This window comes from Bufo bufo, chromosome 5, assembly GCF_905171765.1.
Source record: "Bufo bufo chromosome 5, aBufBuf1.1, whole genome shotgun sequence".
NCBI lineage: Eukaryota > Metazoa > Chordata > Amphibia > Anura > Bufonidae > Bufo > Bufo bufo.
Window position 1 is genome coordinate 175,508,201 of NC_053393.1, and position 27,681 is coordinate 175,535,881.

The following is a 27,681-nucleotide window of genomic DNA, read 5'->3' on the forward strand; positions in this document are numbered from 1 at the left end:
TTTGCTCTCACTGTACTGTCTTGTCCAGCCTCCAGTGTCAACCGAGAGAGGGTATTTAGTGCAGCAGATGGTGTCATCACACCCAAACAAACAAACTTGTCCTCCTCAAGTGTAGAAAACATCACATTTGTCAAAATGAATAAGACATGGATCTGTGAGGATTTTTACACACCTCCGACTGAGGCCAAATAATACATCTGCCATTGATGATGGTGGCTATTTATCGATTTGCCAAACATCCCACTGCACATGTCTACCTGCCATCATGTTCCATACTGTATTGCTGCTGCTCCTGTTGCCACTGCCACAGCTTCTACTCCCCCTACTGTCACTACTACTACCCCTACACAGCTGCACATCTACTGCCTTGTCTGTTAGGTTCAATGCTGTGCTGCTACTATGAGACCTAAATAGCCGCACATCTCCTGCCTTGTTCTTGAGGTTCCACATCCACACTGTACTGCTGCTCCCAAACAAAAGGGAGAATTTTTAAACACTTGTTTAGGACAAGCTTCTTCTGATACTACTGTGTGCAAGTATAAACACAGGAAGGCACCTGTCCTCGTTAAGGCCTAATATTTGGATGCTTGTTCAGAACAAGATACTGCTTCTTCCAGTACTAGCTTGTGTATGTATAACCATGGGCAGGAATCTGCCCTCATTAAGGCATCATTTTAGGCATCTGTCCCCAATAAGGGACAATTTTTGAAATGTTTTTTAACTTTATACAACAGAAATCCAATACAGCATTGTGTTTTACACATAGCTATATACAGTATGTCAGTGTTATTTACTATTGCTGTCTTCACGTTAAAGAGCTTGAAAGGAAAGAGAAGAAATAAAAAAATAAAAAAAAAAGAGAGAAAGACAAGAGAAAAAAAGTCCTTGGAGACCTCAGAGTGACATCTATATTTTAAACCAACTTTTAGGTAAACTTGAACACTTTTGATTCCGGTACAATAGATTCAGACTTAAATAACATTTTTTGTCCAGTTAGTTAGAATTGGACCCAAAATGAATTTTAAGAAATAGACTCATCTATTGTAGGCATAAAGGAGCATGGATACATTCGGCACATGTGCTGGTAAGTTTCTGGGAAAAGACGTGTTGTGAAGTGAGCCATATTGTGGCATCAAATTATATTTGCTTATATAGTTCTATTGTACAAGACATTCATATGTGCTCAGTATGCAACTATATGTGATATGAGTACTACTCATTCATAAGCCAGAGAACACCCCCTCCCATCAGCCATGATTCATTAGTGTGGAATGCAATAGAGCTGTCAAGCATACCTAGTCTACAAACTTTTCCTTCATGTTTTCTTCATAGAAACTAGATGAGCCAGCATCCTGCCAATATTACTTGCTACATTCAGATTTTCAAAGTATAAGTGTCAGATCTGCTTTTAACTGTGATCAATTGGCCTAATCAGATACATACGAATACTTCACACAATTATTCAAACTAAAGGATTATAACAGAGCAGTACATAAACGGTTATGTTCAGTGGACTACCTCCAATGGAGATAGATCACGCAGCTGCTATGGGGCTCTTGGGGGAAGGGGGCCATGGTGGATTAAAAATCTCACTCCATAATTACATTCAATGCAGGCTCCTGTCTAGAGTCCCTGTTATCAGTGCAGTCCGGAGGCTCAGAAAACTAAAGAACCTGTGATGACATCATCACAGGTCCTGCAGTATCTAGCAAAGGAACTGCACAGAGAATTGTCTAGAGCCTAGGTTATGAAAGTGCAGCTGCCAGGACCTGTGTCATCATCACAAGTTCTGCATCATCTACTAAAGGAACCGCACAGAAAATGGTGTAGTTCCCAGGCTAGGCAGGTGCAGCTGCCAGGACTTGAGATTACATTATCATCATCATTAGAGATGAGTGAATCGAAGAAAAATTAGATTCACAATGTAACGGAACGCCTAGCACCCAGACCGGGTACCTCCGTTGATAGATGCTCCTAGTGCTTCCAGAGGACTCCAAGCACTCCACTTGACACCGTCAGCACTGCAGACCCCATGAACCGCCGAAGCTTGGTGGAGGTCTCGCCGTCTCCTACCCACCCTGGACCTACGACAAGGTGGGTAGGAGAGCAGGAACCATGAACAAGCTCTTACAAGAGCTTATACTCAGGGGAGTATTGTGATATAGCAATCCCCAAGAGTGTAGTTATCCCATTCCCCAAACATGAGCCAAAACTTCATGAAGGTATAAAAACAGGAACTCTATTTATTTGAACACACAAGCATCGATTTATGCACATCTTCCAACAAGGTTACCACCCACAGGGTTTTGTAAAAACAGCCAATCACATGCATTTACAGTATTCAAACCTTCCCAGCAATTGTACACAAAATCCCCTTCCCTCTGTCTGTAATGCAATAAACAAAATACAATGAGCATTGTTTGAGATGCAATTAACTAACACACTGGCATTGTCTGAGTCGCAATCCACAAAATACAATTACCAAACGTAATGGGCTAACTTAATCACTACCAGACAGAAAACACACATTTTTCCCAACACACAGAAAACACCTCAAAACCCCACACATCCCCATAATGTATACATCCATGGATAGCTCTGATCTGGGTGAACAACATATCCAAAAATCACCCAGATCCGAGCAGGGGTTCCCGAATTCCATGGAAGTCACATTTGGCCGGCCGCAAGCATGGCTTTCCTGCCCAAAACAGTTCCACAGATTTAAGCTGTGCGGCCGGTCTGTCTTCTCCTTCAAAGTTAGTATGGGCCATAATCCTGGGGCAGGAGGCTGGCAAACAGCCCCCTCCAAAACACTGTGGCGAGGTTGATTTCGCCACACACAACAAATGCAAATTTCCTCGTGCTTCATGGTAACGAAACGCATTTTTCCTAAAATGGCTGCTGCACGTGTGAGGACATGGAGAAAGTGTAGCAGTTACCCATGGAGCGTAGAGGGGTTTCCACCGCTGGAGGGTGTCCTTTTCCCGATTGTTGAGGAGTCTGCTCAGCATCCAGTAGTGATCCAAGTGAAGAAGCTCTTCCAAGCACTAGTGTGATAGCTGTATATTTGTTATCCCCAATAAGAGACAAGACTCTAGATTGAGGGTTAAGAAGAACTCTCTTTATTGATGGCCACAGCTCGGCCTTTTATGCAGAAACACAAACTACAGCAACCAATCAATATACAGTAACAGATAATGCATTCACAAACAGGGGTTTGGTCACATAGCTTACAAGTAGACACTGTGTCTTTACCAAGACAATAGAACAGAGTGTTATCTTGTGTATTGTAATTAAGTAGGTCAGGCTTGAGGTTAGAGTAGACTGTCTGGAAGTGCGTCTACACCTATACACATAGATGTCTGCTCCATTGTTAAAAGTAGGTATCCAAGGTCCTGCCTAAAAAACATCTTTAACTTTAAACAGGGGGATCTGTTACAGAAAGGAAGTCTGGGAAGGCGGGATCACCCAGACTGACATGCATGCAGCCAATCAGCAGCCAGCCAGTCCTGTGATGTCACAGCCCTATAAATACAGCAGCCATCTTATATTCAGACATTTTCCAGCATTCTGAGTGCAGGAACAGATGGGAGAAGGCGCTAGGAACAGCAATAAGAATAACCTCATTGTGAAAAAAAAAAACTGAAAAAATGATTTATAAGTGCAGGGAAAGGATAGGAAGGAATAATTTCCCAGCATCTTAGTGCAGGGAGAGACGTCAGAAGGCGCTAGGGACAGTGCCAGAAAAGCGATTTACAACTGCAGGGAAAGGATAAGGAGTAATCATTTTACAGCATCTTAGTGCAGGGAGAGACGTCAGAAGGCGCTAGGGACAGTGCTAGAAAAGCTATTTACAAGTGTAGGAAAATATTATTTGCCATTATACAGCTCTGTAATTCCAGCAATTTGTTCTTGTCATTGGGGTGCAAGTGCTATTTTTAATTAAAAAAGAAAGATATATACGCATTTGACTGTTGCAGATATTTGCGGTGAAAGCGTTTAGTGGCTTATTTCAGTACAGAAAGAAAAATATATACTCACTTCACTGTTGCAGTTATTTGTGGTGCAAGCGTTTAGCGGCCTATTTCAGTACAGAAAGAAAAAAATATACGCATTTGACTGTTGCAGTTATTTGTGGTGAAAGCGTTTAGTGGCCTATTTCAGTACAAAAAGAAAAATATATACGCACTTCACTGTTGCAGTTATTTGTGGTAAAAGCGTTTAGTGGCCTATTTCAGTACAGAAAGAAAAATATATATGCACTTCACTGTTGCAGTTATTTGTGGTGAAAGCGTTTAGTTGCCTATTTCAGTACAAACAGAATGATATATATGCATTTCACTGTTGCAGTTATTTGTGGTGAAAACGTTTAGTGGCCTATTTCAGTACAAAAAGAAAAATATATATGCACTTCACTGTTGCAGTTATTTGTGGTGAAAACATTTAGTGGCATATTTCAATAGAGAAATAAAAATATATACGCACTTCACTGTTGCAGTTATTTGTGGTGAAAGCGTTTAGTGGCCTATTTCAGTACAAATATAAAAATGATATTCTCAGTTCACTTCTGCAGTTATATGTGTTAAAAGCGTTTAGTGGCCTATTTCAGTGCAAAAAGAAAAATATATATGCATTTGACTGTTGCAGGTATTTGTAGTGAAAGCGCTTAGTGGCCTATTTCAGTACAAAAAGAAAAATATACATGCATTTCACTGTTGCAGTTATTTGTGGTGAAAGCGTTTAGTGGCTTATTTCAGTACAGAAAGAAAAATATATATGCACTTCACTGTTGCAGTTATTTGTGGTGAAAGCGTTTAGTTGCCTATTTCAGTACAAAAAGAATGATATACGGTATATGCATTTCACTGTTGCAGTTATTTGTGGTGAAAACATTTAGTGGCCTATTTCAGTACAAAAAGAAAAATATATACGCACTTCACTGTTGCAGTTATTTGTGGTGAAAGCGTTTAGTGGCTTATTTCAGTACAGAAAGAAAAATATATATGCACTTCACTGTTGCAGTTATTTGTGGTGAAAGCGTTTAGTTGCTTATTTCAGTACAAAAAGAAAAATATATACGCACTTCAATGTTGCAGTTATTTGTGGCGAAAGCGTTTAGTGGCCTATTTCAGTACAAAAAGAAAAATATATACGCACTTCACTGTTGCAGTATTTTGTGGTGAAAGCGTTTAGTTGCCTATTTCAGTACAAAAAGAATGATATATATGCATTTCACTTTTGCAGTTATTTGTAATAAAAACGTTTAGTGGCCTATTTCAGTACAAAAAGAAAAATATATATTCACTTCACTGTTACAGTTATTTGTGGTGAAAGCATTTAGTGGCATATTTCAATAGAGAAAGAAAAATATATACGCACTTCACTGTTGCAGTTATTTGTGGTGAAAGCATTTAGTGGTCTATTTTAGTACAAAAAGAAAAATATATTAGTCGCTTTTAGGGGTGTTTTAATTTGCTTTAAAGGGAACCTGTCATGTGGATATTTGATTATAATCGAACTAATTATATACAATCATTAACTACTAAAAAGTGCCTTAGATATATTCACTTACTGGTGTGACAGATGGTTATCTCATAATATACACACAAAGATGCCACATGCCGCATGCTAATGAACTGATTGGAGTCTGGCGCGATGTCATTGAGTCCAGCGTATATTTAATTCAGAGCTATAGCCACTCACCTGCACATCTGCTGCTGGTTCATATGGAAACAAACTGTCATTCAGCCACAGATGGGCGGGGAGAGTCAGGAGCTCATGAATATTCATGACTCATCATTATCAGCTGGAGCTTTTCAATACAAGATGTTGGCAGATTGACTGGGTCAATTAAAGAAAGTGACCCAGCATTGTGCTAAGAGAATCAATCACTTATTTATGTTGCCATTAGTTAGGACACCATAAAACTGGTGACAGGTTCCCTTTAATTTATTTAGTTCAGCCAAAATTATGTCAGACACAGAAGTGCCAGGCCCTGCACAGAGGAGTGGCAGAGGCATAAATGATTCTGGCGCAGGCAGAGTTTGCAGCAGAGTAAGGAGAGGTGGCAGCAGGAGTCGCAGCAAGAGGCCTAGCGGTCATGTCTTGACCAGCAAACCAGACATTCTTGATTGGTTAACTGGGTCATCCACTTCATCCAAAGTGACATCAGACACCCCCAGCCAACAGTAGGTGGGTTCGTCAGACACAACCCTTAGTTGGCATGGCCCGAGAGCAGGCCCTGAGCCCTCACCTGTCCTCAACCTGCCTCTGTCCTTTGCTGTTCCCTCAACCACAGAAGTATTGTATGCTGTGGGTCAGCGTCACTATACAGCGAGGACGAGCTACTATAGGACAGTCAGCAGCTACTGCCCAGCCAAGCTCTGGAGGAGACATCCGCCGCTTCCTCTGCTAGGCGGGCAAGTAGTGATGAGGAGAGTGGCGTGGGAGGTGGTGTTGCGAGCAGTCAGGCTACTGACCTAGAGACCGTTCAGGAGGACATCAGTGATCTGCAGACACTACTCGATGATGATGAAGCCGATCGCACTTGAGAGCAGGGTGCAGAAGCGGCTTCATCATCATTAGGAGAAGAGGGTGGCAGCTTGCCTGTGAGGCAGCAGATGAACCAGCAAGGTGGAAGCATGGCTGGGAGTCAGCAGGATGGCAGCAAAGGGAGGTCGGGAGCCAAACTTGCCCGGGGTAGACCACCTGCTTTGCAGCAGCCTACCTGCCTGGGAAATAGTGGTGCAGTGGTTCACGGAGGCAGCAGCGGTAGCAGTCAGTCAGTGCGGACTGTTGGGAAAATCACCTACTCGGAGGTGCGGCAGTTTTTTGTTAAGCCGCCAGAGGAGGTTAACATGGCCATATGTAGAATATGTGGTCAGAAGGCGAAGCGCGGCCAGGGTGCCAATGTTGGCACCACGGCCCTGCGTCAACATATGCAGTGTCACCATAAAGGGGCCTGGGAGAACCGTGGCTTCGATGTGGTGGTCCAGCCTGCCACAGAAACTGCTGCATCACCCAGTGGCACGCACCCGGTTTCAGCCAGTCAAGGCTCCACCACCTCAGCCGAAGGGAGCTGGCTGTCATTCCCATCTTCTGCTGGTCCAGAGGCTCCTGCTCCTCCTCGTCAGTCATTCCATCAGCAATTGATCACTGAAGCGATTGCCAAGAGACAGCAGTATGCCTGCATGCATCCAACGGCGCAGAAGCTGAACGTGCTCCTATCCAAGTTGCTGGTGCTGCAGTCCCTCCCTTTCCAAGTGGTGGACTCTGCACCTTTCAGAGAACTGATGACTTATGCTGAACCGAGGTGGAGAGTGCCAAGCCGTAATTTCTTTGCAAAAAAGGAAGTACCAGCCCTGCACAAATATGTAGAACAGAAGGTGGGCCAGTCCTTGAGCCTGTCGGTGTCTGCCAAAGTGCATGGCAGCTCCGACGTGTGGAGCAGTGATGAGCGGCAGGGGCAATATTCATCATATATTCGAGCATTCGAGATTATATTCTTGATTGCGAAAATCGGCAATGTAATATTCGGGTAATGCGCGCGAAATACAGGCGTGGGTCACTTATGCTAGATTTTTTAAGCTGGTATAAGTCTCCTGAGACTGAAGAAAATGGTTGGCACGAACATTAGAATAGCTTTATATGTAGATAGAGTGCTCCAATATATTTGCGCTTGCAAATTTTTGGCAATAGTAAGGGGTAGGCAACTTTTCCATTGGTTGCTAGGGATGTTGCTAAGCTGTGACAAAACCTTCTCATTGGCCCACAAGCTAGAAGAAGGGAGGGATGATTTTACGAATATATATCGCTATATTCTAAACATTTGCAAATTCTCGAAGTGCCGATATTCACGATTAAAATTCGCTATTCGAATATTCGCGCTCAACACTAGTGTGGAGCTGTAACTACGGTCAGGGACAGTACATGTCCTTTACAGCCCACTGGGTGAATGTGGTTCCCGCACAGCCACACTAGAACTTGGCCAGGTCATGCCACTTCCGCCTCGACGTTGTCACGCCGTTAGTCCTGCGACAATGTCCGCCTCTGGCTCCTCATCCTCCACCATGTCCTCAGCCTCCACTGCAGGGACAAGTTACAGTGCCCCTCCAGCATACCACATGTGCAGGGCATGGCAGTGTCATGCTGTTCTGCACCTCGTTTACCTGGGCGAACGGAGTCACACAGGGGAGGAACTGCTTCCGTGTCCTTCGTCAAGAAATCGAATCCTGGCTTCCTCCACCGACAACTCAAAATCGGAACCATGGTGACCGGCAATGGGAAGAACATTGTGTCGGCGCTGCGTCAGGAGAGCTGAGTCATGCGCCCTGCATGACAAACGTGTTCAATCTGGTTGTCAAGCAGTTCCTGAAGTCTTCCACCCATCTGCAAGACATTCTAAAAATGGCCTGGAAACTTTGCATGCACTTCAGCCACTCGTACACTGCAAAGCACACCCTCTTTGAGCTGCAAAGGCAGAACGGCATACCGCAACATAGGCTGATATGCAACGTTTCCACCTGTTGGTATTCCACCCTCCATATGTTGGACCAACTATACGAACAGAGAAAGGCCATGGACGTTTTCTTGATGATCCAAGCGGAAAGGAGTACTCCCCTGTGTAACTTCAATGTCAGTCAGTGGCAGCTCATGCGTGACACCTGCCGATTGCTCAGGCCCTTTGAGGACGCCGTGTTATTTGTCAGTCTCCAGGACTACGGGATGAATGATGTCATTCCACTACTTCATGTCCTGGAACAGATGGTGGTAACAATGGCTGGTCAGGAGACAGAAGACGTGGCGCCTAGATCTCACGGCCACATGAGGAGGACATTGGAGGACAATGGAGGACATTGGAGCACAGGCAATGTGTAGCGAAATGGGTGGTTTTTCTACTCAGCTGACAGGAAAAGAGGAGCAGGCAGAGGAGCTACAGGGCAATGAGGAAGACGAGACAGAGGACCCAGACCCACCGTGGCAGTATGCAGTGCATATGGAGGCAGGGAGTCCCTCTGAGTCACTTGCACAAATGGCCCGATGCATGCTCACTTGCTTGCGTAGTGACAGCCGAATTTTCACCATTCGGCAGAGGGATGACTTCTGGCTCTCCACCTTGTTGGACCCTCGCTACCGGTCCAAAATGGGGGCCTTTTTTACACCCACTGAGAGGGAGGAAAAACTGAACTACTACAGAAACATCCTATGTAGTCAGTTGGCCGCTGCCTATCTGCGCCATCGTCCATCCTCTCGCAGGTCTGACCTGGGGGGCTCTCTGGGCTCACATTCCACTGCCATGGCTGCTGGGGTGGGGTGCCAGGACCAGTATCAGCTCCATCAGCAGCAGCCTGAGTCTACAGTCGCTGATGAGTAGCTTTCTTCACCCGCATAGTGAAGAAACTACTCACCAGCCGCAACAGGTAGACTTGGAGCCGTACCTGAAGCAGCAGGTGGTGGCATACTTCCTGACATCTTCCTGCCACCCCACATTGAAGATCTGCTGGACTACTGGGCAGCCAAATTGGATTTGTGACCGCAACTAGCAGAGTTTGCCCTGGAAAAGCTGTCCTGCCCGGCCAGTAGTGTGGCATCAGAGCGGGTGTTTAGTGCGGCGGGGGGCCATAGTTACCCCAAGCAGAAGTCGCCTGTCCACCCAAAATGTGGAGAGACTGACCTTTGTCAAGATGAATCAGGCATGGATCAGCCATGATTTCCACCCACCAATGCCTGATGCATCTGATTAGATCATTCATGCCACCTCACCCAAACCTTGAAAAAAAGAGACCGGTTTCTTCTGGCTACCTGCCTCAGCTACTACTCTGATGCTGCCACCCTCCTGATGCCACACATCTGATGCCAAGTGCTCCTTCTTCCACCCACTTTCGTCAGCGGGTACTGGTATTGCCACCCACCACTCCACTCTGTCACCGGGTCACTTTGTGGTCCTCTGATGCTGCAATCTCCACACTATGTCACCTTCACATTTTGTGGTCTCCTGATGCTGTTGCCATCTCCACACTATGTCACCTTGCTACCCTGTGGTATCCTGATGCTGCTGCTATCTCCACTCTATGTCACCTTGCCACTCTGTGGCATCCTGATGCTTCTGCTGCCATCTCCACACTATGTCACCTTGCCACTCTGTGGTATCCTGATGCTGCTACTGCTGCCATCTCCACACTATGTCCCCTTGCCACCCTGTGGCATCCTGATGCTGCTGCCATCTCCACACTATGTCACCTTGCCACTTTGTGGTATCCTGATGCTGCTGCTGCCATCTCAACACTTTGTCACCTTGCCACTCTGTGGTATCCTGATGCTGCTTTAGCTGCCATCTCCACACTATGTCACCTTGCCACTCTGTGGTATCCTGATGCTGCTGTTGCCATCTCCACACTATGTCACCTTGCAACTCTGTGGCATCCTGATGCTGCTGCCATCTCCACACTATGTCACCTTGCCACTCTGTGGTATCCTGATGCTGCTGCTGCCATCTCCATGCTATGTCACCTTGACACTCTGTGGTGTCCTGATGCTGCTGCCATCTCCACGCTATGTCACCTTGCCACTCTGTGGTGTCCTGATGCTGCCATCTCCACACTATGTCACCTCGCCACTCTGTGGTATCCTGATGCTGCTGCTGTTGCCATCTCCACACTATGTCACCCTGACACTCTGTGGTATCCTGATGCTGCTGCTGCCATCTCCACGCTATGTCACCTTGCCACTCTGTGGTATCCTCTTGATGCTGCTGCTGTCGCCACCTCCACTCTCTGTCATTGGGCCACTCTGTGGTCTCCTCATGCTGCCGCCACCTCCAGACTCGGTCATTGTGCCACTTGGTGGCCTCCTCATACTGCTACCACCTCCAGACTGTGTCATTGTGCCACTCAGTGTCCTCCTCATACTGCTGCCAACTCCAGACTGGGTCATTGTGCCACTCGGTGGCCTTCTCCTGATGCTGCCACCTCCAGATTCTGTCATTGTGCCACTCATGGCCTTCTGATGCTGCCAACTCCAGACTGTCATTGTGCCACTCTGTGGCCTCCTTATGCTGCTTCCACCTCCAGACCCTGTCATTGGGCCACTCTGTGGTCTCCTCATGCTGCTTTCACCTCACCACTATGTCATAGGTCCACTCTGTGGACTTCTCACGCTGTTCCCACCCTCTCCACTTCATGACTGGTCCACTATTTTGGCTTTCGGCCTGGCTGACATCATCATTTATTTGACCTTTCTTCTGATCTGTCAGAAGGAAGGAAAAATGAGAAACACAACGGATCTTGTATGTGTAGCAGCTGTAAGGCCTGTATAGTCCCATCAGAATTGGCTTATGATTTGGTAGCTAAAAGCAGGAGTGGGTACAAAACACAGAAGACATGAAAATATTCCATTCACGTGTCATCGCTGTTTTAGATCCACTCCTGTTTTTTTTTTTGGCAGTAGCAATACTGATGGATTATTGAGCAAATGCTGACCGAGTGAAGCCGTATGCTTCACAGACAGGATCCGTTTTTTGTGGGTTATTGTTCTGATGGATCAGAGGAAGGGCAAATTAATCAGTGATGTAAACACAAACTTACTGCTGACACCCCCTCCACTCTGTCAGGGGGGCTCTACTTGTATATGTATTTAATAGATCAGGTTCTGTAGACATCTATGTAGAATCAGCTGGTGACGGTGTAAAAGGAGTGTGCTTCTTCTTGGCTCTAACATCGACCTGTAATGCTGAGTTCATACTTAAGTTATTTGGTCAGTTTTGACCCCGTGACTGCCCAAATAAGTGAAGTGTGCAGTGATTCTTTCACAATATTTTTATTAAATTTTTAAGACAAAGTGATACAGGCATTAGAAAGTAGCAGCTTGTACAGACATCATGACATTTTTTCCATTATATGCCCGCATCAGGTTAGGGACAAGGTGGGAGGGACATAGGGACGAGAACAAATAAGAACAACAAAATAATAACAACAACCTGTCCATGGTCCATATTAATGCCCCCTTTACATTTATGACATATGCGTGAACAGTATTCTTAGCGCTCACTTGGTGATTCAAAGGTCTGTCACTGGCCTCCATCGTCCTATGCACTTATACACTCCTTACAATAACAAATAAGGAACACCTACTCCCAAAGATCTCCCCCAACTCTCTTCTCATCCACTGGCAGATGAAAATTTTTCTTTCCACTTCCCCCAGCTGTTCAAGTATTGTTTAAACCTTCCCTGACACGAAGCCAAGGTACCTTCCATTTCACAATGAAAGCTGACTCGATTAATTATCTCTGGGATGTCCGGAACCCTGTTAGATTTCCAATATTTAGCTATGAGAATTTTGGCAGACGTTAATATATGAAAAACTATCGTACGATATACCTTTGGCACTAAATGCAACCCATTAAGTAATAAGACTAGATCTGGAGTAAAGGGGAGAGCTAAGTTAAAAGATGAAGTAAGCATGTTAGACACATCTCTCCAAAAATGCTCCAGCTTTGTGCATTCCCAGAATATGTGGATCATGCCCCCCCCCCCCCATGCCTCCCACACCTCCAACACAGGTTTAAAACTTCCGGATATATCATTGACAATCTTTCTGGTGTCATGTACCATCTATAGATTATTTTCCTAGTAGCCTCCAAATGATACGAACATTTAGAGTGTTTCTGGGAGAGCGTGAATATATGTTCCCATGCAATTTGTTCCGAAGGCATATTCAAATCTTTGGCCCATTTATCTAAACCCGACACAGACTTTTTATTATAAATTTCAAGGAGTAACCGATAAATTTTTGAAATACCCTTCTCCTTATTGTTTACACTGAAAAAAAATGTAGCAAATAATGAGTTTGGTTTCCCCACCTCTTCTGGTAAAGAATTCAATAAGGATCTCAGCCTCAAATATTTATAAAACTCTCTATTAGGGATCTCAAATCTATGAGATATATCAGCAAATTGTAGCATCCCTGAGTCACTCCACACCTCCCCTACCATTTTAATTCCTTGTTGCCTCCATGAGATAAAGGAAATATCTGGTATCATTTGCTCTATAGCTTCCAATGGTATATCTGCCCTTTTCATATAAATTAAATCTTTGGCTAGAATTACATTCTTCCACAGCGCTAACCCTGTTTTGATCACTATTGACTTGGATTCAGTACCTACCGGATCAATATACGGGCATTGTAAAGCCACCCTTGTATTTTTTGTAGCCGACATATTTGTCTCTATCTGCACCCATAACGGAGGGTCCGGATCCATCAGGCTTTGTCTTATAGGCGTCAAAAGAACTGCGTAGTAATAATGTAGTAAGTTAGGGAAACTAAGACCTCCCAAAGCAGTTGGTTTATAAAGAGTATCAGCTGCTACTCTATGCCTAGCATTTTTCCATACAAAGCGTAGCAGCAAGGATTGTAATTTCGCTATATATTTTTTGGACACCAAAATTGGAACATTTCTGAACACATACAGAATTTTCGGCAACACCATCATTTTTATTGTTGCTATCCGACCTACCCACGATATTTCTTTACATGCATATGTTTTAATGTCCTCAGTTATTGTACCTAACAGCGGTTCGTAGTTTACTTTAAATAGTTTTTTAGACGGGAATGGCAACTCTACCCCCAGATACGTAATACTATCTTCCGCCCATTTAAACGGGAATTTAGACTCTATGAACGCTTGTTCCCCAGTAGATAAACCCATATTCAACACTACTGATTTATTAACATTAAGTTTGTAGTACGAAACGGCACTAAATTCTTCCAGAATGGATATAACTGCGACTAATGATCTGGCCGGCTCAGTTAATGCTATGATAACGTCGTCCGCAAATAATCCTATTTTATGTTCGGTCCCTCCAACTTGTATTCCCGAAACATTACTTGCTCCTCTAATGTATTCTGCCAATGGTTCCATGACCAAGGTGAAAATTAGGGGTGATAACGGACACCCTTGACGAGTTCCATTCGTAATGGGAAACCCCTTAGACATGAAACCAGAAGCCAGAACCCTAGCCGATGGTCTAGAATACAAAGCCAATATTGCTGTTTTTGCTTCCCCCACAATACCAAATTTGTCTAATATTTTCTCCAGATAACCCCAATGGACCCTGTCGAACGCCTTCTCCGCATCCAAAGATAGGAGCAGAGAAGGCGTTCCACGCCGCTCCACCAGTTCAATCAAATCTATGAATCTTCTGGTGCCATCTGCTGACTGTCTGCCTTTTACAAATCCCACTTGGTCTTTATGGACCAAGCTAGGAAGAATCTCCGCCAATCTCACCGCCAGAATCTTTGCATATAATTTTAGATCTGTATTCAACAGCGAGATTGGACGGAAATTCCCTGGTCTGTCTGGTGACTTCCCAGGTTTTGGCAGTGTGATAATAGTGGCCTCTAGCATTTCAGCCGGGAAGTCCCCCCCCTGCCTCACTTCATTAAAAAGTTTCATGAGTGAAGGAACTAAATACTCTTTAAATTCTTTATAATAGCTATTTGTAAGGCCATCCGGACCAGGAGCTTTATTTGGTTTTAAACCTCTAATGGCACTATTTATGTCTTCAGCAGTAATTTCTGCTTGGAGAACTTCTAGATGTGACTGGGAAATAGTGGGTAATTTTACCCCCTCTAAGAATTTATCAATTCCCTCTGCTGAGGGTTGGATCGTTGTGTCATCTATTTTAAGATTATAAAGCGACGAGTAAAATTTAGCCATTTCCTCTGCTATCAATTGAGGATCAAAGATTTTTGTACCAGTATCACTAAGTATATAGGGAAGTTTCATTTTGCCTTGCCTCGTTTTTAACCTAGACGCCAGTAAGGAACCTGCCTTGTTATCCCTCCCATAGTATTGGGCTTTCATCCGCCTGAGCGCCATATCATACTTGTATAAATCCAAGTCATGTAACTCTCGCCTCAGCTTTTTCAATTCTTCCTCACGTGTTGCACAAAACACTTTCTTATTTTGGGAACTATTTTTAATGATAGAATTAACTAGACGTACTCTATGAGCTTCTCTTTCTCTTTTATCTTTAGCTGCTAAACTAAGAAAATGCCCTCTAGCGAAGGCCTTGTGCGCACACCATACCGATTTAACATTAACTTCCCCCGTGTCATTATATTTAAAAAATTCTTTAATATATCTGTGCGACCCTTCTATATATTTTGCTGAGTGAAGAATCCTCTCATTCAAACGCCATGAGGTGCGGGTGCCTGACTTAAATTGTTCCATAAGTGTAGCATGAACTGGTGCGTGGTCAGACCAACTAATGTAACCTATATCACAAGAAATGATTTTAGACATAGTGTTTAAATCAGATAAAATGAGATCAATTCTAGAGTAAGTTTTGTGCCTCTGAGAAAAGAAACTATAGTCGCGTTCGTCAGCGTGTTTGGCCCGCCACACATCAACCAAGCCTTCCTGTTGTGAGACTGAGAATAATTTGGAGGGCGCGTCTTGCTTCTCAGCAGCAGAAGAGTCTAATGCTGGCCACATCAATGAATTAAAATCCCCCATGACTAACAAGGAACCTGATTTGAGACTTGAAACCATGCTAAGTAGTTTGCGGATAAATTTCAAAGGTCCCTTATTAGGCGCATATATTGCTACTAATGTATATGGAATATTATTGATCTCACATATCAAGATAATATACCGTCCCCCAGTATCAATTTTTGAGTCAACCAACTTAAATGCCACAGACTCTTTTATGGCTATTGATACCCCTCTTTTTTTCTTATCTTTCAAGGTGGATGAGAACACATGTGGATATTTTTTGTGTTTAAACCTATGTGCGTCAGCTGTGACCAAGTGCGTCTCCTGCACACACAAGACATCTGAATTATCTAATAACGCACTTTTCCACAGCTGAGATCTTTTGAAAGGACTGTTAAGCCCCTTTGCATTAATGGTAGTAACCTTGATCACCATTTTGACATTAATAACATAGAAATGCTAGTTAGTATGAGCTTCAATTCCCCGTTCCCTGTTATCTCCAGTGAGCTTTGTATATAGCAGACATGCATAATATGAATACTCAGTTCCGGACCATGGCGCCTAAAAAAGAATAAAAAATTAAACGTATAAAACAAATAAACCTCAACATTACCATATCTGGACGCCGACAACATTGCGTCCTAGAGGGGGTTGCAATAACCACCAACGAGCGATTAAGCCTAACTATGACACAGTTTCTGTGTATTTGGCTTTAAAGGAATTAAGTCCTTCACATCCGCATATAACCTCTTCAGGTATCAGGTATACGTCCGCTTATCACTTCAGACCACTCGCCATCTAACTTGGCCGGAGAAGGAGCCTTGGATCTTTGTGGATTTATTGATGACAGATTCCAATTGTCCAGTAAAGACACCGCCTCATCCACTGTTGATGCTACAAATTTCTTTCCTCTGTATGAAATAAGTAGTTTTGCCGGGAATCCCCATTTGTATTGGACACCATGATGACGTAGAATTTTGGCCGCTTCTTGGAATTCTCTCCTCTTTGCAAGCGTGGCAGCTGACAAATCTGTATATAGGGAAACACCCCTGAATCTATCAGGTAAGACAGGATTTTCTCTGGCAGCCGCCATTAATCTTTCCTTTACGTGATAAAAAGTAATCCGCGCTAGGGCATCCCTTGGCACCTCAGATGGTAAGCTCTTGGGCTTGGGAATCCTATGAGCCCCATCAATATATAGCTCTGATTGTGACAGATCAGGTAATAGGGCCACAAATAAGTCCGTTAAATAAACGTGCAGCTCCTCCTGCTTAACCGTCTCTGGAATGCCACGGAAACGAATATTGTTTCTACGAGAACGGTCCTCTAAATCAATTACTTTTGCTCTCAGAAACTTTAGCTCCTCTTCTTTCTCATTTTGTGTGTCAACAAGATCATTGTGCGCTCTGGCAAATTCCGCCATCTTGTTTTCCAGGTGGGATGTTCTGTGTCCCACAGCCATTATCTCCTTCTGTAAAGGAACTATCATTTCTTTAATGTCCGCCTGTAAGGACTTCCTCAGGTCCCCCATCAGTATAATAAGCATGGATTCGGTTAGGGGGTTATCCCCACTCCTTGTCTCAGAGGTTACTAAGTGCTCCTCCTGAAGTTTTAGCAACGCTGCCCTGCTTTGTGCTCCCGGGCTATCATGCTGTCCCAGCGCCATGCCATGCTTCAGTCCCCCAGTACCTGTGATCGCAGCTGCTGTAACGGCATTCTGTGTGCCGACACTGTCACACTGGGATGTGACCCTCCGGATCGCTGGGGACTCGATGCTCGCCTGTAGCAAGGGAGAGGCTGCAAGGCTCGTCTAAGTATGTTCAGCCGCGGTACGTAGGGCCGCGCCTCCACCCGCGCCATCTTGGCTGCCGCTTACCGCCGGGAAGAACTCGGTGAGTTTGGCAGATGCCGCCTTTTTTTTTTGCTTCACCATGTTCCTCCTACTTAGTCTCCTGTTGGGGAGAAGTTCAGCTTGCTCGGGAAGCTTTAAGACACGCTTTGAGCCGCTGTATAGGCTTAATGGCACCGGAGCTCAGCTAGTGTGCGTCTTGCTCCATGCGCCGCCGGCCACGCCCCCCCAAGTGTGCAGTGATTCTAAGAGCGACGCCTGTCATCTGCATGTCATACGGACTCACAGTATTATTTCACTACCAAAGCAGACTCCCTATGCATGTTACTGCAAGGCACAGTGTTCTACACCACTATAAAGGCTCTCTGCAGCCAGGAAATAGCCGGTTTTTGACATAATTCGCAGCGAATATATATATTTTTTCCAAAACAATTAGGCGAACCGGCAAATCAAATTTTTGAAAACTTCGCTCATCTCTAATCATAATCATCATCATCGTCACATGTCCTGCATCATCTACTAAATGAGGCTAGGAAGGTGCAGCTGCTAGGACCTGTGATTAAATCATGGTCCTTCAACTCCCAACAGCATGGAGAAGAATTGCAACAGAAGCTCTCCATTGAGTTTAGAATGGAGTGAGTAAAAGTAGGTCCTCCCTTTTCTCTTCATGTGTCCCTCCCCTTCCCTTTTTCTACTGAGAAGTAGCTCATGCCTCATTGATTCTTATACCTCAGAAGTGCCACACAATACATTATCTGAGAAGTACCCCATATCTCATATATAGTACTGCAGACGGTAAATTATGCCTTATGTACCTCACATGACCGTAATGTATAACTGACTAAATATACTCACTGTACTCACTGCATCTACTATACCTCCTACATCTCACATCAGTACACTGCTATATATATATATATATACACACTGCATATATTATACAGTATAATAGATGCAGTGGGTTCAGATATAAAGTATATCCAGCAGTGTACTGCTATGCGAGGTACGAGGTATAATAGATGCAGTGTGTACAGATATATAGTATATCCAGAAGTGTACTGATATGTGAGGTGCAAGGTATGATAGATGCAGTAGCTACCGATATCTAATATATACAGCAGTATACTGATATGTGAGGTATGAGATATAACAGATGTAGTGCATATGGATATATAGTACATACAGCAACATACTGATATGTGAAGTACGAGGTGTAATTTATGCCTATCTCACATATCAATACACTGCTGTATGTACTATATATCTGTACACACTGTATCTATTATACTGTACTATATATCTGTACACACTGTATCTATTATACTGTACATACCTCTTACCATGCGACCACTGGAAACATGTAACCTGTGATGTCACACCACCTTTTACCCACTCTATTCTAACTTCTACCAGAAAGCTCTCTCCCTCCAACTCCAGCCTCACTGCTCCTGTCCTGCAAGTCCCAAACAGAAGTGAGACATTTAAATGGGGACGATAATGCTGGTGCTGTCGGGGAGATATTTTGTGCTGCAATGTACTATTTATATGGCAAAGTTGGCGAGGTATTTTGGGATCCTTGTATCAGATGCTGCTCGTTGGTATTTTGGGCTGCATGGTGGTATCAGATGCTGCTATGGAGGTATTTTGAGCTTCATCATGGTATGTGTTCCTGTTGGGTAAGGGAACATATGTCACGACCATGTGATTAGGCATTTTTGTGTTCCCCACTTTTATTTTCTTTCTTGTATTGATGATTTACATAGGGGCATGACCAAGTAAGGCAAAATTCACCTCTGCATTGTGCACTATTTCTATGCAATATCAAATGTGGGCTGGTGGGGTTTGTGTGCCAGGGCTGTTTGGTAATCCCAGTCCGGCCCTGATGGCACAGAATATAACACACAGCAGCAAGCACCATCCATGAAGCAACGGGAGGGGCTAGGAATGGGTAGTGGGAGGGGCTATAGATGGGCATGGGGACCCAATTCAGATTCTTGCTATGGGGCACAATGATTTCTATGTACGCCCTTGGTTCTATACTTCTCATACTAGAGCAACGTCTTTATATACATTTTTATGCAGACATGTAGTGAATGGTACAATCAGACTGAAGAAAAATATGGAAGTAATAAAGAATCAGCACTGTATAATAAATGCATAGGGCCTGAATGTATTTCTAAGAACAGGATATTTAATCAGTAAAGATAATTATGTGTTACATCGAAGCTAGACTTTTAATATGCAGTATTTCATGAAGTGAAACATTCTGCCAGATATCTGGCTTATATCCAAGCCATTACCACCCTATTGGTTGCATACTTGGAGCTAACTTACCTCCAGGCACTTTTATTAGGGTTTTGAAATGTAAAGCAGGTGAATTGTGCTGGAAAGTATCCCAGGTCTATGAGTGCAATGCAAGTCTTAAGATATGGAGGTGGAGAAAGTTCATTTCACAGCTCCAAGTGAAAATAAAGCAGTTGTATCTTCAACAACCAATGATTTATGGTGCAGTTTATGCAAGGGGTGTGACTAGAAAAGGCTGAGCCCTATAGCAAATTTTTGAAAGCTGTCGTCCTCCTCCCTGAGCAACTTCTATGCAGCCCCATTCCACAGCTAGTCAAGACCATCCAAGTTTGCCATAGAACCTCACACCCACTCGGTAGATATGCCCCATTAATGCCCACATACAGAAGTTATGCCTCCTTAGTGCCCCAACACAGTAGCTATGCCCCCTTATTGCCACCACACAGTAAAGACTCCTTAGTGCAATGCCCACAAAGACTTTATGCTCTGTTAGTGCCCTCACACAGTAGTTATATCCCCAGACTGCCCCAAACAATAGTAATGGCACTATACTGCTCCACACAGTAGTTATCCCCCCTTACTGCTCCTCACAGTAGTTATTCCCCCTTACTGCCTGCAAACAGTAGTTATTCCCTATTACTGCTCCACACAGTAGTTATGCCTTTAGTGCCTCCACACAGTAGTTATGTCCCATAGTTCCCCCACACAGTAAAATGCCCGTGGGGTGGAAATAAAATATCAATTAGTAAAACTCAGAGAACATTACAGCGAGGAGGTATAAAGGAGAGAACTACAACTCCCATCATGTCCAGGCTGTTAAATTATATCAGAGGACATTACAGGGAGGAGGTCAGGGGCGGAGGGATCCCATGTTGTAGGCGGACCACACTGGCAGAAGGTGTGGTCAAGCCTAGCAGTGTTTTTTTTTTTTGAAGGGCAATCTGCATTTTTAATTACAATTTTAAAATATGCCTTTTTGATAATTTCTTTATTCAATTTTTTGGTAGATGAAGCAACAAAAAATGGTGAATCCGCAGTTTCAGGATAACTTATCAATATCGTATTGGTTGGAGTCCCACACCCTGCACCTCCACAGATCAGCTGTTCCCTGCAGCATCCATCATTTGCATAGGTTACTGCAGTTCAGCTCCCATTATCTTTAATAAATGTGGGGCAAGGCATGTACACCAGTTTTTTGTGTGTAAATTCTGTCAAATTTTGCCACATTTTGATTAGTACAGCTCACCCGTTTTGTGAGACACTGGCATGCTGATACGGTTTGCACTGGGGTCATAGTATATGGAAGAACTTTTAAGCTGGCAACTCTCTCTTTTCTCTAACCTACATATTGCACTGTTATAATATTTTATATAATAATATAAATCCATTTTAAAAGAGGCCTAGTAAATGAAGAATTATCACAACAATATAGATGCCCAGAATGATTTACAAGGAAGAATTGGTAGTTGACAGATAATGTCTAGTTTTCTGCATGATTATAATATTAACATCTTTATTTATATAGTGCCAACATATTCTGCAAATGCTTTGTATACATATTATAGATTGTAACTGGTTTATTGAGATATGTAATCTACTATAGGACACTACAGTAGATTTGCACTGGGGTCATAGTATATGGAAGAACTTTTAAGCTGGCAACTCTCTCTTTTCTCTAACCTACATATTGCACTGTTATAATATTTTATATAATAATATAAATCCATTTTAAAAGAGGCCTAGTAAATGAAGAATTATCACAACAATATAGATGCCCAGAATGATTTACAAGGAAGAATTGGTAGTTGACAGATAATGTCTAGTTTTCTGCATGATTATAATATTAACATCTTTATTTATATAGTGCCAACATATTCTGCAAATGCTTTGTATACATATTATAGATTGTAACTGGTTTATTGAGATATGTAATCTACTATAGGACACTACAGTTTATGAAGCAATCCTTAGACAAATCATAGATTGGATTTTTACTTACCAATTCTTCATTCACAAACTGTGCATTGTACTGTGCATCTTCCTCAGTCACTGAATTCTGGACAAGTTTTTTGCAAAACAGCCAAGTGGCCAAACTGGCAATAAACATCCCAATGTCCGGTACAAAGACTCGGATTCCATTGCCAGCATCTGATCCCTTTACACTGTGAAAGCAAACATATTTTATTAACAATGAATAAGAATTAAATACCATACCAGCCAATCATTTAGAATGAATAGCAGAGGTGTCAGCCTAAGCACCATGCTACATGGAAACTTAGATCATATACATTGTACAGTCGTGGCCAAAAGTTTTGAGAATGACACAAATATTAGTTTTCACAAAGTTTGCTGATAAACTGCTTTTAGATCTTTGTTTCTGTTGTTTCTGTGATGTAGTGAAATATAATTACACGCACTTCATACGTTTCAAAGGCTTTTATCGACAATTACATGACATTTATGCAAAGAGTCAGTATTTGCATTGTTGGCCCTTCTTTTTCAGGACCTCTGCAATTCGACTGGGCATGCTCTCAATCAACTTCTGGGCCAATTCCTGACTGATAGCAACCCATTCTTTCATAATCACTTCTTGGAGTTTGTCAGAATTAGTGGGTTTTTGTTTGTCCACCCGCCTCTTGAGGATTGACCACAAGTTCTCATGAGATTAAGATCTGGGGAGTTTCCAGGCCATGGACACAAAATGTCAACATTTTGGTCCCCTAGCCACTTAGTTATCACTTTTGCCTTATGGCACGGTGCTCCATCGTGCTGGAAAATGCATTGTTCTTCACCAAACTGTTGTTGGATTGTTGGAAGAAGTTGATGTTGGAGGGTGTTTTGGTACCATTCTTTATTCATGGCTGTGTTTTTGGGCAGAATTGTGAGTGAGCCCACTCCCTTGGATGAGAAGCAACCCCACACATGAATGGTCTCAGGATGCTTTACTGTTGGCATGACACAGGACTGATGGTAGCGCTCACCTTTTCTTCTCCGGACAAGCCTTTTTCCAGATGCCCCAAACAATCGGAAAGAGGCTTCATAGGAGAATATGACTTTGCACCAGTCCTCAGCAGTCCATTCACCATACTTTCTGCAGAAGATCAATCTGTCCCTGATGTTTTTTTTGGAGAGAAGTGGCTTCTTTGCTGCCCTTCTTGACACGAGGCCATCTTCCAAAAGTCTTCGCCTCACTGTGTGTGCAGATGCGCTCACACCTGCCTGCTGCCATTCCTGAGCAAGCTCTGCACTGGTGGCACTCCGATCCCGCAGCTGAATCCTCTTTAGGAGACGATCCTGGCGCTTGCTGGACTTTCTTGGACGCCCTGAAGCCTTCTTAACAAGAATTGAACATCTTTCCTTGAAGTTCTTGATGATCGTATAAATTGTTGATTGAGGTGCAATCTTAGTAGCCACAATATCCTTGCCTGTGAAGCCATTTTTATGCAACGCAATGATGGCTGCACGCGTTTCTTTGCAGGTCACCATGGTTAACAATGGAAGAACAATGATTTCAAGCATCACCCTCCTTTTAACATGTCAAGTCTGCCATTTTAACCCAATCAGCCTGACATAATGATCTCCAGCCTTGTGCTCATCAATATTCTCACCTGAGTTAACAAGACGATTACTGAAATGATCTCAGCAGGTCCTTTAATGACAGCAATGAAATGCAGTGGAAAGGTTTTTTTGGGATTAAGTTAATTTTCATGGCAAAGAAGGTGTGGTGAAACCAACCTCGCCACTGGGTTTTGGAGAGGACTGGCTGCTGGCCTCTTGCCCCTGGATTATGGGCCATATACTAACTTTTAAACCCCTGAACCTATTCAAGTGAATTTTGGATAGGTTTGTCCCCAAGTTATACTGTTTGAATTAATGCAAGTTATATGTATGGCCAATGTAAACTCACAAAGTTGTAACAATTTATAATAAGTGTAACTTGTCAGCTTGGGAGGAAATGCTGGGTGTGTTTCTATTGTGCCATTGTCCCATTGTGTGTTTAAAGGGTGATGTCTGTCCTGTTGTCTGCACATGTGTATTGGTGACTTCTCTTTGTCTTGAGAGATAATTGGATTACGCCTCGGGTGTCTCGAGGGCAGAGAGGAGGAAACCATGATGCATTGTGGGGATGTGTTGTGTCTGTGTGTCCTAAGTGCTGTTTATCTGTCCTATGTCACAGTCTTCATTCTGGTCCCCTAGGGGCGTGTACACAGATGGGCTGTACTTACATTGTATGTGTTGTAAATTACTGATTGGTTGTATTTCAAACCCCTGTGGGCAGTACTATGTTTGTGTTTTATGAATAAAAGAGGCTGTATGTGAAGTACAGTCAGACCACTGTTTGACCCTCAACACGGAGCCTTGTCTCGTTATTGGGGGGATTCACTGTATGCTGTTAGAAGACCGATTGCCAGGATTGTATGCTTTTCCTGTTCGTCTGCTAGCAGCTATTCGTGAGGTTCCAGTTTGGAGTGCTACTTTGTATCCAGTTCGGGAATTTGGTGTTCTGCAAGTAGCTGTGCCTGTCTCTCAGAAAGGGGCTTATCGCCTAAACGGATTTTAACCCCTTGTCTGCTGAAACGGTCCGTTACAGAAGGACTATGCAATTCATCTGATCACTCTTCATAACATTCTGGAGTATATGCAAATTGCTATTATAAAAACTTAAGCAGCAACTTTTCAAATTTCCAATATTTATGTAATTCTCAAAACTTTTGGCTACGACTGTACAATGACAATATAGACATAGAATAGTGTTGACATATACTTTGTTACCCACTCTTTCTCCAGCCTAAAACTTTATAACGCCAACTAGCAGGGACTTTCAATTATCTGAGGATGCAAAATCACTAGTAAAATGCATCAGTTGTGTGATCTGTATTCATTGCAAAAAGATCCCTCCAAAAGGAGAAATTGCCTCATATCTTCTGGATCATGTATATATCAGCATATGTGTTTTTCCAAATGCAGGATTAGAACATCCTTATTAACTAATCATGACAAATCAACATGTTCTTAGCCTCCTTCTGTAGCTACACACTGACTTGATGTTTATATGACACTTTACTATTATTTTCTTTAGTTATTTGCATGTTTTCCAAGGAGGCTTGCCTGAAAGTGCTCTACACTTTCCAGCTGATTCTCTACAAACACAGTCAGTATACCTGTGAAATATTTTATTGCCTTTTTTGAAAAGCTATAGAATTTGGAAATGTAAGAAAACCTCCAAAGGTCATAATTTTTTGTCTTGTACACTAGGCTGCAATAAGAATAAGCACAATTTATTTTGATTAGTCCAAATTTGATTTGGGTACAAGTTGATTCTATCCAAAAAAAGAGAGATCTTACAGGCCAGACAAGCCTCCTCTGGATATGCAAATTTGCTTTCCTTTGAAAAATAATCCAAAGCGAATCCTCTGTTGCCACTAGATGTTAGATATCAATCCAATGAGTCAATGCTTAGCATTATGAGCAAGCTTTAAAACCGAACATAGATTGTACCTCATCAATGCAGAGCACAGAAAACTTGGTTAGGGTCTAGGGGGGAAGGGGTACGAGTTCTCTGTGTGGAGAACACCTCAGCCCCTACTAGGTGTGAAGAGTCTTATAGGCCAGGCAAAGCTCCTATGGGTATCTGGGAAATAGATATTCAAATTAGCCTTCCTTCCTAAAGGAAAATAAATCTAGGGGTGGATTTCTGTGCGGACTACATCCCCTACTCAAATGAATGGAGACACTGAGCCTCATAAAATCTGCAACAAACCATTATTTATGCTGCTGAATGCTAATTGACCATTTTTAGACACACGGCGTATACATGGGAGAAGTCTGTTGCAGCCACGCAATTTGCCTCCGAAAATTGTCTCTGCGCTTCACTCTGCTGTGGAATGTAAATAGTGATTTTGTATGTATTCTATGAAGCTGAATGTCTCCATTAATTTCAAAGGGAATGTTGTCCGCACAGAAATCCATCATTAACTTTCTTCTCCTTTAGGAAGGAAAGCTAATTTAAATATAATACCCCCTGGATCCCAACTACGGCCTTTTACCCAGCTAAGCCAGTTCTGTCTGCACAGCACCGATGTAGGGCAATCTAAGTTAAATCTAAAAAAAATCTGAACATTTAAAAAAAAATTCAGGTTGAATTTTAAGTCTAATGAATTGATTTGCTAACGTCTCTTCTGCAATCAAAACATTTCAGTTGCTGTTCCTGAGACTAAAAGTCAATCTTTATAAAACAGTTGGTCAAGTTTAGTTTGTCAGTCTATGCATTAATCCATTTGGCACTTCATGTGGGAATGCAGACCAGGATATGTGTAGGTACTTAAGAGATAATGCACATCCTCACTCAGCAAAGGGAAAGTAACAAAGGAAATTACACATCTTTTCTGTCAAAACATTTATTTAGGCATGTTTTATACAACTGGAATAGCTTTAATTAGTGCTTAAGACCTACACTTTACAAAAATGTTTGAATATAAAAATATGTGGAGGCAGCGGCCAATATTAATGTTTAGCAGATTAGTGTTCTGTGAGACTCATTTCTAGAACATCACTTCTGGACTGGTAAAACAAACAAGCCTTATTTTGCTTAAGCTTCAAAACTAAAATGTCTCAAAATAAAAACAGAAGCTTCTTCCAAGTGTTCATATCTAAAAGTTACTGTATAATCTCCAAAACTGGAAACCAATAGTTTCACAGTACACAGCATGGTGTTTATATAGGGGAAAATAGAAGGTGTATGAAGATAATAAGAAAGCTGCCATGTAATGGAAAGGGACTAATATTGATAATTTTAGCTACTGAAGAAAGAAATGTTAATTGAAACGAAGTTACATAAATTCTAGCAACATATTGCAAAAAAAATATTTTGCATTTATCTGAATGAGTGAGTTATATGACACCAGTGGTATTAGTAACATAGTATGTAAGACCGAAAAAAGACATTTGTCCATCCAGTTCGGCCTGTTATCCTGCAAGTTGATTCAGAGGAAGGCAAAAAAAACAAAAAACTGTGAGGTAGAAGCCAATTTTCCCCACTTAAAGGGAAAAAAATTCCTTCCCAACTCCATTCAGGCAACCAGGCAACTCCCTGGATCAAAAACCCCTCTCTAGTAGCTATAGCCTGTAATATTATTACACTACAGAAATACATCCAGACCCCTCTTGAACTCTTTTAGTGAACTCAACATCACCACCTCCTGAGGCAGAGAGTTCCATAGTCTCACTGCTCTTACCGTAAAGAATCCTTCTATGTTTGTGTACAAACCTTCTATCCTCCAGGCGCAGAGGATGTCCCCTCGTCACAGTCCTGGGGATAAATAGATGATGGGAGAGATCTCTGTATTGACCCCTGATATATTTATACATAGTAATTAAAACTCGCCTCAGTCGTCTCTTTTCTAAAGTGAATAACCCTAATTTTGATAATCTTTCAGGGTACTGTAGTCCCCCCATTCCAGTTATTACTTTAGTTGCCCTCCTCTGAACCATCTCCAGCTCTGCTATGTCAGCCTTATTTACAGGAGACCAGAACTGTACACAGTACTTCATGTGTGGTCTGAGCGGTGATTTGTAAAGTGGTAGGACTATGTTCTCATCATGGGCATCTATGCCTCTTATGACGCACCCATTATCTTATTGGGCTTGGCAGCAGTTGCCTGACACAAGTTTTTACAGCTTAGTTTGCTGTTCACTAAAATTCCTAGGTGCTTTTCCATGTCAGTGTTACCCAGTGTTTTACCATTTAGTAGGAACGGGTGACTTGCATTATTCCTACCCATGTGAATAACCTTACATTTGTAAATGTTAAACCTCATCTGCCACTTCTCTGCCCAAGCCTCCAATCTATCCAGAGTCATCTGTAGCAGTATACTGTCCTCTTCCATGTCAATTACTCTACACATTTTATCGTCATCTGCAAAAATTGATATTTTACTGTGTAAGCCTTCTACAAGATCATTAATACATATATTGAAGAGGATAGGGCCCAGGACTGACCCCTGAGGTACTCCACTAGTGACAGTGTCCGAATCTG

The 27,681-nt window shown here is 42.8% G+C and overlaps 1 protein-coding gene across 5 annotated transcripts in view; it reads right to left on the reverse strand.

The window, feature by feature from the left end:
• PIEZO2 (piezo type mechanosensitive ion channel component 2) overlaps positions 1-27,681 on the reverse strand; it is a 661,827-nt gene that overhangs the window by 283,688 nt on the left and 350,458 nt on the right. For all 5 annotated transcript variants that reach the window (XM_040432210.1, XM_040432212.1, XM_040432214.1 and 2 more), the window contains exon 5: positions 21,646-21,808. In XM_040432210.1, the coding sequence (XP_040288144.1) occupies positions 21,646-21,808 (163 nt within the window). The remainder of the gene's footprint in view (positions 1-21,645; positions 21,809-27,681) is intronic.